General features: G+C 44.2%; 1 protein-coding gene across 1 annotated transcript in view; it reads left to right on the top strand.

Moving 5' to 3' along the window:
- Positions 1–14,074, top strand: part of pomt1 (protein-O-mannosyltransferase 1) — a 79,277-nt gene that overhangs the window by 51,151 nt on the left and 14,052 nt on the right. Inside the window, 7 exon segments of the mRNA XM_084308767.1 lie at positions 3,749–3,879; positions 5,141–5,236; positions 9,206–9,298; positions 11,861–11,957; positions 12,048–12,140; positions 12,269–12,350; positions 12,353–12,394. Coding sequence (XP_084164893.1) covers positions 3,749–3,879; positions 5,141–5,236; positions 9,206–9,298; positions 11,861–11,957; positions 12,048–12,140; positions 12,269–12,350; positions 12,353–12,394 — 634 coding nt within the window.

Here is a 14,074-nt window from a genome sequence, read left to right on the forward strand (position 1 = left end):
CTCTGCCATTGGAAAGAGAAGATTTGGCCCGATCCATAGATGTGTGACTTGGCCATAATAAGGCAGGCATTAAAGCGTTCCGTCTTGAGATGGATTTCCGTCAATTTGATTCGGAGTCGTGACGGATAATATGATTTGTAGAGGAACAACATAAGCACCCGCCAAGCGCCAATGGCAGGCAGGTTTTAGGTTTGGCGAGTAACATTTGCGAGGTCTGAGAGGTCTGTCCGCCACATGGCGGGTAACAAAATAGTCATGTAAAATAATTAAAGGGGAACTATTTTACTATTTCTTTCACTATTTGGGCACTTTTACACAATTCCTGTGAGTTTATGGAACACCTCTGTAATTTTTTTATTTTTTTTTAATTCATTGTTTTGTATTTCTAATCAAGTCCTCAAAAACAGCATTTTTCTACCTCAAGATCTTAAGCCGTTTTGAGCCTGGGCTCCAACCACGGTGGGAACTGTGTGGAGTGTGTGTGAGTCTCAGCAGAGTCTCATGCAGCTGAGTCTCTCTGACATCACAAATCAGCACATTTTCAGATGACTCAGTTCAGTGAGGGTGAATATTGTGAGAGGAGAATTGGAAGAATGCGCCAATATGAGAATTAGAGACATAGATCATATTAATATAAGTCCACATAGCTAGGAAACAATGCTAAACACTGAAAAAGGCCATTTATAAGATAGTTCCCCTTTAAAACTGCGGTGTGTTTTGGTCTTACAACAGTCGCCTTTTTTTGCAGCCTCGCCTTGTTTATCGACATCACATCCACCACCTGCTTATGTACCTGCGTGCACTGTAACGTTATGCACGCCTGCTATACCGATTAGCTAACGCTAGCTTAATAGCGTTAAATGGAAGGAGTAAGCCGGCCACTAAAAACAAAACCCACCGCGGTTTTCTCAGACGAAAAGGATGAGCGGGACCACCTAACAAAAGAAATTTTCGAGAGGAATGGAAGTTTGAAGATAGCGGCGTTTCAAGAGACTGGCTAGGCTACTGGGGGCTGTAGTGGTGAGTTGTTAACTTGTTCCGTGTGCCACAACTATGTCAAAAAGAAAAACAGAAACAACACATTTGTCATTGTCATGTTACTTCACACTGTAGTCCTCTGCTGTGGTTGTGACTGAGTATCCTTTATGAGCTTAACTCCGTAGCAACATCACACAGGTGTATCTGTAGACAGTCTCCTCCCCACCGTATGTATATATTTTCTCCCCACCTTATGTATATTTTTTCTCCCTCCCACCTACCCCCTCCTAATGTACAGTCTCCTCCCCATCATATGTATATAATCTCTTAGGATCTATGGGTAACAGTACTGTATATTTGCATATCGTGTATGTCCCTATGCCATAAATGTCATGATGTCATGTATGTTGTGTATGTCATAAATGTCACTATGAATTGAAAATGGGGGACCCTGATGTAAACAAGACAAACGTCTTTCTCTGGTCTGTATCCCCTTAACAATTGTGTGTATTGAGCCGTACTGTATTGTACCCATTCTGCAATCTGTTAAATAAAGTTTTAATTCATTAATTCACTCTGGATCTGGTAGATCCAGTAGCAGAAACGCATTCACATCATTAGGCTATGTCAGAAAACACATGTGCACTGGGCGCCCCAGTGGCGAACCACATAGCGCGCAGCCGCGACACGGCCGACCGGGTTTGATTCCCGAACCCGTCGTTATTTGCCGAATGTCTTCCCCCCACTCTGTCTCCCATTCCTCCTCTATCTCTCTCTACTGGACTGCCCAGTAGAAATAAAGCGATAAAACGCCAAAAAATAAATCTTAAAAAAAAAAAGAAAACACACGTGCACAAATCCTGCTTTAGGCCTACTTTAGCGGACAAAACCCAAACAAAACTTATTTCTCACACGTTGATCTACCTCTGATACTCATCGGAGCCCGTATGAGTGTGGAAACTTGAATGAATGAATGAAAACTTTATTTAACAGATTGCAGAATGGGTACAATACAGTACGGCTCAATACACACAATTGTTAAGGGGATGCAGACCAGAGAAAGACGTTTGTCTTGTTTACATCAGGGTCCCCCATTTTCAATTCATAGTGACATTTATGACATACACAACATACATGACATTTATGACATAGGGACATACATGACATACAGATACAGGTATATAGTACTGTTACATTTGTCACATATACGATCCTAACAGTAAATATATACATATGATGAGGAGGAGACTGTACATTAGGAGGGGGTGGGTGGGTGTTAAAAGATATATACATACGGTGGGACTGGGGAGGAGGGGAGGAGACTGACATTTACGGTGGCCAGTTTCGAATTGCAGCCTCCCGTAGGTGCTCTTTGAGAGCGGTTTTGAATGTGGGTAGGGAATAGGATTAACTTTTTTTTTTACGGCTGTGGGTAGGGCGTTCCACATTGTTGTGGCATAATTGTGAAACGTGTTTAGTCCCTTGCTTGTATGATAACAAGCCTTTTAGTTCATGGTGCAAAAAAATAAAAAAGCCAGGTGTGTGTTTTTGCAACGTATGCCACAGGAAATTACAGTGTGGCAGTAATGGGAAAAGGGTGCTAGCTCGCCATCAATCAGAAGCTAGCCACAAGACTTGCATTCGCGCTCTCCAGCACACAGCCTCCCTGCCTGGCGCAACAACCACAACAATAGCGTCTATAGTCACAGTCAGGACAGTAGGCTCTACAAGGCTCCCTTAAAACGCTAACGCTACTAAAAAAAAATATAGAGGAGGTTAAAATAAAAATATGACTTGGCCTGAAAAAAAGTTCAGTCAGGAGATTTTTCTTTGCTTTAATCCCTGAATAAGGTCATTTATAGGCCTGATATTCTATATTCATATTTAAAATAGCATGTTTCCGGATGGCAAAATTCTGTACTGTATCTACAAAACCCCCTGTAAATCATCTGCCCTTTAGTAATTTCCTTAGATTCTTTGCACACATGATCTCAAGAAGGCAACTCCAAAACGTTCCTGTAAACATGTTGTGACCTGTGTATTTACCACATGGAGAGAAAAAAAAGAAGAAAATTAGACATTTTCGTTTTCTAAGCAGATATATACTCGGAATATTTTTTTGCCTAACCAGTGCTGCCTGGGCGCAGTGATTCCATCACCTCAAAAGCCCTGTTTTTCAAAAAACAACAGTTAAATATTTTTAGATAGTTCAGAGTATAATATACTATATATTATATCTGCTTAGAAAACAAAAGAAAAGAAAATCCACGTGGTAAATACACAGGACACAACATGTTTACAGGAACGTTTTGGAGTTGTATTTGGAGTGTATTTCGTGACTGTTGGGAACTAGGCTACACTGGCACACCTACTTCCAGTGAATGACGCTAAGCTAGGCTAACGGTGCGGCTGTTCCCTAAGCCTAATGCATGCACAGAGAAGAAAAGGCTATGTATCTGCTTGTCTAACTCCAGGGTAGATGGCAAATAAGCAAATTTCCCAATAAATTGGCATGTTCCTTTAACAACACTCGGCACCAGGCTGTTTCTCCCCTTCTCCCCTCCCCTTTACTAGAGACGAAACGTAACCTATTGTAACCCAAGCGCCCCCTACTGGTTGAGTATTGTTAATACGGAAAATACCTGGCTACCGTGCGGCAAGGGCAGCGTTCTACTGTGCCCCATCTGTACACACAGACAGTCACTGTCCTGTCCTGTGTGTGTGTGTGTGTGTGTACTGTATATGTTTATGTGTCTCTCTCTCTCTGCAGGGCGGTCTGTCCAGGATAACTCATGGTCAGCCTTTAGAAGTGGCATATGGCAGTCAGGTGACCCTACGAAACTCTGCCTCCCAGCCAATCCCCTGCTGGCTGCACTCCCACAAGGTCAACTACCCAATCAGGTACTGGCACTGGCACATCACCGTCTCTAGGCCAACTATCCAATCAGGTACTGACACATCACTGTCACTAGGTCAACTACCCAATCAGGTACTGACACATCACTGTCACTAGGTCAACTACCCAATCAGGTACTGACACATCACTGTCACTAGGGCAACTACCCAATCAGGTACTGCCGGGGTGAGTTTGCCCCAACGTCTGTGAGAAAGGGAGCGTCCAGCATCACTAATATCCTAACCACAACCATTTCCATAAGTGATGATGTGTTGAATTCATAAATAGAGCGCTGCCCTGTGCCACTATCCCGCACCACCAACCCGCCGAATATTGCTTCATCTAGCTTCATCAGTTAGTGCATGAGAGGTGGAATAGAACAAAGGCTGACCACATGATATCATAACCATACTAATAATAGGCTACATGTTTTATGTCTAATTAAAATAATATGCAATGTGAGAAGATGCAAAAAAATTGCTCACGGTACATCATCTGGCTGCTCTGGACTCGTACACCAGTCTGGAGAGAGAACACTGTATACTGGGTGGCTGGGTAGTGTAGAGGTCTAAGCACTCGCCTACCACCAGGCTGGGTAGTGTAGAGGTCTAAGCACTCGCCTACCACCAGGCTGGGTAGTGTAGAGGTCTAAGCACTCGCCTACCACCAGGCTGGGTAGTGTAGAGGTCTAAGCACTCGCCTACCACCAGGCTGGGTAGTGTAGAGGTCTAAGCACTTGCCTACCACGCAAATACTCTGGGTTCGAATCCAGCTATCAGTGGTACCTCCGGTTTGGTCAGTCTAATTTAATAATAAAAACACTGTATACTGTATAAACACTGCATCATCTACTTTGGGATGAAGCCATTTTTGGGACATGGAAACGTATGTTTTAAGATGCAGACTTGTGTGTGTGTGTGTGTGTGTGTGTGTGTGTGTGTGTGTGTGTGTGTGTGTGTGTGTGTGTGTGTGTGTGTGTGTGTGTGTGTGTGTGTGTGTGTGTGTGTGTGTGTGTGTGTGTGTGTGTGTGTGTGTGTGTGTGTGTGTGTGTGTGTGTGTGTGTGTGTGTGTGTGTGTGTGTGTGTGTGTGTGTGTGTGTGACAGTATGACAGTGGTAGAGGTAGACTAGAGGGTTGAAGCGATGTATGTATTTATGTGTGACAGGTATGACAGTGATGTATGTATTTATGTGTGACAGGTATGACAGTGATGTATGTATTTATGTGTGACAGGTATGACAGTGATGTATGTATTTATGTGTGACAGGTATGACAGTGGTCGAGGCAGCTCCCACCAGCAGCAGGTGACCTGTTATCCTTTTAAAGACGTCAACAACTGGTGGATCATCAAGGACCCCAGCAAGTAGGATACCATGGCAACATCACCACAAACATTACCATGATAACCATCACCACAAACATTATCATGACAACCATCGCCACAAACATGATCATGGCAACCATCGCCACAAACATTATCATGGCAACCATCACCACAAACATCATTACCATGGCTACCATCACCACAAACATTATCATGGCAAACATCACCACAAACATCATTACCATGGCTACCATCACCACAAACATTAGCATGGCAAACATCACCACAAACAACATTACCATGGCAACCATCACCACAAACATCACTACCATGGCAATCATCACCACTTGATTCCAAGTCGTGTGACTTACGTCCACACCTCTGGTTCTTAGTATTAATATAAGGATATATAATGTATACTTATAAAGTCATATAAGATGTAGCATCGGCATTGTCAACACCTGGGCCCTCATTTATCAACGTTGCATAGAAAGTGTTCTATTTCCGTTCCTACGCACGGAATTTATATTGTGTGTACGCACAGAAAAATCGGGATTTATCACACGTGCGAAGACGTGTCCCACGCACACCGGCAAGTACTCCGTGTTGATAAATGCCACTTGTTCTACGCTCCGCGCTCGTGCACGATTTTAAGTATTTGCATATAGAACCGCCCGTAATTAACCATATACGGTAATGAACACCCCCATGAAATGTGGAAAAATTGACTAAACCGAGCGAAAGCGTGTTATGGGAGAAATACACGACAGGCTGACAAACATGTACACGGTGATGTCGGATATTATATCTATTAACTTCCTAAAAGACCATTGTTGCCTGGACACCGCAAAACACTAATAAAGACCGTTAACCACTGTTTGCCGTTGCCCATTGGTGTCATTAATGCATGCTGGAATATGAATGCCTTTCTTCATTTAGTTCTTTTAACATTCAATTAATACCCAGGGATTAAAGTTATCCGTAAATGTTCTACCTGCATGGTTTAATATGATTCGTAGAGGCATACAATCTATTTTGATGTCGGTATTAGGTAGCCTATAAATTATTATTATAATTTTTAATATTAATAATTATTATATTACAATAAAAGACAGCTCCGTCTTTTAATACACACATATATTGTACAGTAACGTCAAATAAACACGTACAGTCCCCGCTGAAATAAAGGTTCTGCACGCACGTACCAGCAGTGATCTACAGCAGCTAAAATACACATAAAAGATAGCCACTTATACTATTCTGAGTAGATAATTCATCTGTATCGCAACGGAGTCACGGATATGGTCGGGGCAGGTAGCATTATGTCGGGAAAATTCTTATGAAATAAACAAATGTGAATTAAAGAATTTAAAACGAAGTTTAGCATATTAAATCATTTTATAAGCTTATAGCTTTTTTCGTGCTGATTTGAGAAGGGTCCAGCTGCATAACCGGAGAGCAACGCTCTCAGGGCCAAGATAGCCACTTATACTATTTTGAGAGACAGACAGCAGAGAGACAGACAGACAGACAGACAGACAGACAGACAGACAGACAGACACTGCTCCACTGTGTGTGTGTGTGTGTGTGTGTGACTACTAGTCTCCTAGTAGAGACTCACCCCCCTCCTCTGGACCACCTCCTAGTAGAGACTCACCCCCCCCCCCCCCCCTCTGGACCACCTCCTAGTAGAGACTCACCCCCCCCTCTGGACCACCTCCTAGTAGAGACTTCTCTAGGAAGAAGAAGAAGATGAGGATTAATGACTTGACTTTTCTGGTTACAGCCGTGTACTGCAGTGAAAGGGTTAAGTTTTGCTTGCGGTGGTTGCAATTCCCCCTCCTCCTCGCAGCCAGTCGTACAGTCTCTACTAGGAGGTGGTCCAGAGGGGGGGGGGGGGGGGGAATCTCTACTAGGAGGTGGTCCAGAGGGGGGGGGGTCTCTACTAGGAGGTGGTCCAGAAGGGGGGGGGGGGGGGGGGTGAGTCTCTACTAGGAGGTGGTCCAGAGGGGGGGGGGGGAGTCTCTACTAGGAGGTGGTCCAGAGGGGGGGGGGGGGTCTCTACTAGGAGGTGGTCCAGAGTGAGGGGGGGTGAGTGGTCCAGAGGGGGGGGGGGGGGGGGGGGGGGGGGTGTGAGTCTCTACTAGACACAGTCACACACACACACACACACACACACACACACACACACACACACACTGTGGAACAGTGTCTATCTGTCTGTCTGTCTGTCTCTCTGCTGTCTGTCTCTCTGCTGTCTCTCTCAAAATAGTATAAGTGGCTATCTTGGCCCTGAGAGTGCTGCTCTCCGGTTATGCAGCTGGACCCTTCTCAAATAAGCACGGAAGAGGCTATAAGCTTATAGCTCCAATTTGGGTCCCAAATTGCAGTACAAATCAAGGAGGTGTCTCAGGTATAGCGGACTCTAGTTAATATTATGTTCTCTCTGCAATTAGACTGCCCCTCATTCATCCCTATCTGCTATCTCTGAAAACAGTTCCCTGCGAGCGCAGTCAGTGCACCTGATAACGCTATATATAAACCATGCTGCATTCATTCGAAAAGAAAGACCTATTCCAAATGCTATATTTATAGGGTTTGACAATAATTACACTACTGTCGCTATTTTACAATGAACTATAATGAATTACGGTTCATACAGAACACGCCAGTGTTGAAACTAATGCACGGAAGCTTATTTCCGCGTTGCAATATTCATATTCTACCACCGGGCGCCAGGTACGCACGGTCGGAGCTGTGCGTAAATATACGCACAAAGTCAGGCACAAGTTCAAATTGATAAGTCCCACACTTTGCTTAGAAATGATCGTACGCACGGGTTACGCACATATCTGTGTGTACGCAACATTGATAAATGAGGGCCCTGGAGCTCACATTTGAACCATTTCCTCTTACACACATGCACGCACTCGCGCACACGCATACACACTAGGGGTGTAACGGTACACAGAAGCCACGGTTCGGTACGTACCTCGGTATTGGGGTCACGGTTCGGTACGAGTTCGGTACAACAGAAAACATTTATTAATATTATTATTATTATTATAATCTTTTTTAGATTTTTTTTATTTATATATTATATTTATGATAATTATTATTATTAAATAGAATAATTTTCTATAGGCTTGCCGTGGTAGTCAGTGATACTGGTGTCATTCTGTGTTCAGGCATCCACTTGCCTACTGCCCCTTTAACAACTTATCCTTGCTAAGTTTCACTTTCACTTCTAGAGAGAATTTAACTTCACGACGAGACTGAATACTAGATAACAGATGACATATTACAACAATGGCAGAGGATTATTTGGATTTAAACACAGTGGAGCTCAGATGATCTGTCCGGAAAAGTATGTTTATTTTTTTTTTATTTGATGAGCTGTGCCCGTGAGTCCGGCGGGGGAGAATGTTGATTGATTGTTTGTTGGCACGCGCGCGTGTGTGTCGGCGACGCGTGTGTGTTTCTTTCCATTGGTTTCATTTGGTTAACGTTTTTGGGCGAACAAGAAAACGCAGCTGTTCCAATGTAAATGTGCCTTTCTCCGTGCACTTTCGCCGCTCTGAACTGAAGTCGGGGACTCGGTGTGCCGCGCGCTGTTCTCGCACGGACCTCGCGAGTGCCTGCATGTGGGTGTGTTTGCGCTGTGGGGCGTATTCTCCGTATGGCTGCGCGTACCGCACCGTGACGGCCATACCGTATATTTGCGGGACGAATACACATACCGTTACACCCCTAATACACACACACACATACATATATACACATATGGCATTTTGATTTGACCACTATGAGTAGCATAGATGTTTGCTAGGGGGATTGGATTTCTTCATTGAGTGCTTTTCCTTATCATTAGGGCCCAGGTATCTTGTGTTTTATTATAAATAGGGGGATTGGGTTTGAGGGTGGTCTTCCTAGATTTTATATAGGATTATATATGTATGTATGTATATATGTAATGGTTATTTATATAAGGGTTATGGTCTCTCTCAGACAGGAACTAGTGGTCAGCAACCCACCTCGCCCTGTTCGCCATGGTGACATCGTCCAGTTGCTCCATGGAATGACCTCACGCTTCCTCAACAGGTAACCATAGCAATCCAATAACTGCACAACACTGCTAACACTGTTTAATATTTTCTTCCATTTAAGATTAGAGATTAGAGTCAATGTATTGCCATTGCACAAGTACAGGTACAGAGTACAACTAAATCAAGTTGTCATCTAAGGAGTAAAGTGCATTGCAGTATACAGTGTGAATATATGGAGTATGAGAAATCTACGGAGTAAATATGCTAAGCTAATGTATGTACAGTATTATATATACCAGGGGTGGGCAATTATTTTTCCCAGGGGGCCGAATGAGCAACTGAAAATATGTTGGAGGGCCGGGCCAAAATTCCAAACTCAATTATGCATAATATACATTTTATTTCTATATAAAAAGCAGTAAATGGCATTGTTTTGACCCCTGGTAAGAGTGTGTGTTATTATTTGGCAATTAAAAGGTGAGGTTAGCTTTCAAAAATATCATTTATTCAAATAGAATTTATTTCCAAAATGATAAACAAAATGTGAAACATTAATAACAAAGGGCATTTTGAGTTTCATATACTATTGAAACAAGGATTTTCTTAGCTTTCTAAAGACATCACATCATCTTATAGCAAAAATAAACAAGACATGTTACTGAACTGTGTAAAGAAAAGTGTCCCAGTTTTGTAGGCTTTTTTACTTTACATGCCTATATTAAACATTTAATGTTTTCAGAACTGTGCAAAAAAAAGAAAAGAAAATATCAAGTGTCCCATTTCACTTGTTATATTTCCACATTTTAGTGTTCTTCAGTTCTTTTTTTTTTTCATTCAGTGTGAGAAATCCAGTCTCTGTTGAGCTTTAACAAGTCCATCAAAGTCAGGTTGCATGTCTGAGGTGGAGATGCGAAGCACAGCTGCCAGAATGTTCATCAGTGAGAGAGGATCTGTACCTGGACTTGGTAAACGTCATGACTGAGAATGTCTGTTCACATATGTATGAGGATCCAAAGAGAACCAACATCTTCTGAGCATGTCTCCTCATGTTTGGAAAGTTCTCCTCCTTGAGAGCAGAGTAGAACTCTAGCAGTGATGCTGACTTATAGTGCTCTTTCAGTAGTGAATCAGACTGCAGGTCAATGAGTTCAAGCTGAACAACTATCAACACTGCAGGTAAAGGGAGAGGAAACCAGCTGCATTTCATCCTCAACCTTTTTGAAATCTTGAAAACGCCTTGAAAATTCATCATGCAGTGCTCCCAACATGGATGAGTGCCAGTGATCAGCTGATGGTTTGACTTCTTTCAGGGTTTTCATGTGTTTGAGATTGTTGCTGCCTAGTTGCCTTGAAATTAATTGCAACTTTGTCATGAAGGCTTTCACATGGCTATGCATTTCATGAGCGTAAGCGTATATTGTGCGTGTGAACGTTGACATGAAAAGAAAAAAGTAATTTTTTTTTTTTTTTTATTATCATGTAATCTTTCGCGGGCCGGTCAGAATCATCCCGCGGGCCGGATACAATGCCCAGGTCTGATATATACAGTGGTATGAGTATGAATACACTATCATAATAGCCAGTGGTTTAAATAATATGAATATATATAGATATATGTATGTAAGTGTGAACAGTGTTATGTTATTACATTATTGTTATTATACAGTTTTATATGAATAAAATATAGGTTGTATATCGTGGTATAATGAAGGGTAGGTATGAGTACAGTGTTCTGTAGTGTACTAGTATAGGCAGTAGATAAGTGTGCATTTGAGTATAGAGTTCAGCTGTGAAGGCAGCCATGCAAGGTGCCAACCAGCTCGTCAGGAGAAGTTAGTGGTTAAGTGCCTTGCTCAAGGACACTTAGGCTTTGTGTCCACTCAAAGCCTTTTTTTCAAGTCGGACCGATTTGAAAAAAGAAGAAAAAAAAGCTTCTAGCGGTTTTCTGGGTCTCCCCAGAGCTCGCGCCAGCTGCGGCTTCGCCCCTTCCTCGATGAGTTACATTGATGAGCGCGCTCCTTTCCAAAAAAGTTGAACAAGTTTCAACTTTATGAGCTGGGAGCGCTCCGCCAAAAACGCTGCCTTAGAGAGCTCATAAAACGCGAGGCACGGCTCTGGGAAGAGGAGCGCGCCTGACGCTTCTCCAGCATAGAAATGAATGACCGAAAGGAGCTGACAACTCATAAAACGTTGGCTATGGACACAAGCCCTTAGGGTGCTTTCTCACTAGTGAGAAAGCCCCCTTAGTTCGACATGAAGTTGGGAGGAGCCAGAATCTAACCGGGAACCTTCCGATCACCAGATGACCGTTCTACCTCCTGAGACACTGCTAACCGACACACTGCAAGTTATGCTAATCTGTGTGTGTGTGTGTGTGTGTGTGTGTGTGTGTGTGTGTGTGTGTGTGTGTGTGTGTGTGTGTGTGTGTGTGTGTGTGTGTGTGTGTGTGTGTGTGTGTGTGTGTGTGTGTGTGTGTGTGTGTGTGTGTGTGTGTGTGTGTGTGTGTGTGTGTGTGTGTGTGTGTGTGTGTGTGTGTGTGTGTGTGTGTGTGTGTGTGTGTGTGTGTGTGTGTGTGTGTGTGTGTGTGTGTGTGTGTGTGTGTGTGTGTGTGTGTCAGCCATGATGTTGCAGCTCCCATGAGCCCCCATGCCCAGGAAGTGTCTGGTTACATCAACTTCAATGTTTCCATGCCAACACAGAACCTGTGGAGGGTGGTGAGTCTGACCTCTATGACAGTCTTTCCTTACTGCCTGTGTTAAATCTATCAATACGCCTCATGGACAAATATTTGTTTGTTTGTTTAGGAGATCTCCAATAGGGAGGCGGAGTCAGAGGTGTGGAAGACGATTCTGTCTGAAGTCCGGTTGGTTCACGTCAACACCTCCGCTGTGCTCAAGGTACCAGCCAATTACCACTGAATACTGGAACGATTAATTTCTATCATATTTTTGAACAATCTGTAATTGTATGGTAACCCCTTTCTCCCCTTTCTGTCTGTCTGTCTGTCTGTTTGTTTGTTTGCCAGCTGAGTGGACAGTCTTTGCCAGACTGGGGTTTTCGTCAGTTGGAGGTAGTTGGTGATAAGGTGTATAAAGGCTACAGCAGCAACATGGAACCAGTAAGTCTAACCACAGACACCACTATGGAACCAGTAAGTCTAACCACAGACACCACTATGGAACCAGTAAGTCTAACCACAGACACCACTATGGAACCAGTAAGTCTAACCACAGACACCACTATGGAATCAGTAAGTCTAACCACAGACACCACTATGGAACCAGTAAGTCTAACCACAGACACCACTATGGAACCAGTAAGTCTAACCACAGACACCACTATGGAACCAGTAAGTCTAACCACAGACACCACTATGGAACCAGTAAGTCTAACCACAGACACCACTATGGAACCAGTAAGTCTACATGTCACCAAGAGTAACAAGTTCAACCAAAGATAATAAAAAATGTAAGATGCTGAAAGGTCACTAAGATGACTTCAACTGAGGACCAGAAGAACATCACAGCTGAGGGCCAGAGGAACATCACAGCTGAGGGCCAGAGGAACATCACAGCTGAGGGCCAGAGAAACATCACAGCTGAGGGCCAGAGGAACATCACAGCTGAGGGCCAGAGGAACATCACAGCTGAGGGCCAGAGGAACATCACAGCTGAGGGCCAGAGGAACATCACAGCTGAGGGCCAGAGGAACATCACAGCTGAGGGCCAGAGGAACATCACAGCTGAGGGCCAGAGGAACATCACAGCTGAGGGCCAGAGGAACATCACAGCTGAGGGCCAGAGGAACATCACAGCTGAGGGCCAGAGGAACATCACAGCTGAGGGCCAGAGGAACATCACAGCTGAGGGCCAGAGGAACATCACAGCTGAGGGCCAGAGGAACATCACAGCTGAGGGCCAGAGGAACATCACAGCTGAGGGCCAGAGGAACATCACAGCTGAGGGCCAGAGGAACATCACAGCTGAGGGCCAGAGGAACATCACAGCTGAGGGCCAGAGGAACATCACAGCTGAGGGCCAGAGGAACATCACAGCTGAGGGCCAGAGGAACATCACAGCTGAGGGCCAGAGGAACATCACAGCTGAGGGCCAGAGGAACATCACAGCTGAGGGCCAGAGGAACATCACAGCTGAGGGCCAGAGGAACATCACAGCTGAGGGCCAGTGGACCATCACACGGCTGTCCCAGCATAGCATAGCTGTTCAAACTCCAACATGGCCCAAGGAAGCTACACTGTGAAAGATGAATCCAATGCCGCTTTTCCACTGCATGGTACCTACTCGACTCTACTCTACTAGCTTTTGGTAGCTGGTACTTCGTTCATTTTCCACTGCAGGTATTACCCCCCCCCCCCCCGGTTATAATGGGAAATCCCAGTCACATTAGCTAACAAAGTTTGTGATCTTTTTGTGAGACTAAACTCTTTGTTCTTGGTGGTAAATTGTGTTGCTGTTGGTTTTGTTTCATCAATAAATGAGGCAGAATACACTGTGAATAGGGTTGGGCACCGAGAACCGGTTCTAATAGGAACCGGTTCCTAACTTCCGGTTCTGGAACCGGAAGTAACATATTTGCATTTAGATTCTTAAGTGGTCTGCACACGGCGGCCGACCGTCGCTCTGTCTAGCTGGGGGTGTGGTTACTTGTTTCCCCCCGGGAGATATAGGAGGACGGACCGCCGGGACCGGACGTTATGTTGTCGTGAAGCGAGCGTATTAGCAGCTCTTCACTAGCACTAGCAGGTAGCTGTGTTGTGCGTTACGAGGGAATATTAACCTGTAAAACCCATATTGAGCTGGAATTAAACCAC

The sequence above is a fragment of the Notolepis coatsorum genome, assembly GCF_963971535.1.
Source record: "Notolepis coatsorum genome assembly, chromosome: 2".
Classification (NCBI taxonomy): domain Eukaryota; kingdom Metazoa; phylum Chordata; class Actinopteri; order Aulopiformes; family Paralepididae; genus Notolepis; species Notolepis coatsorum.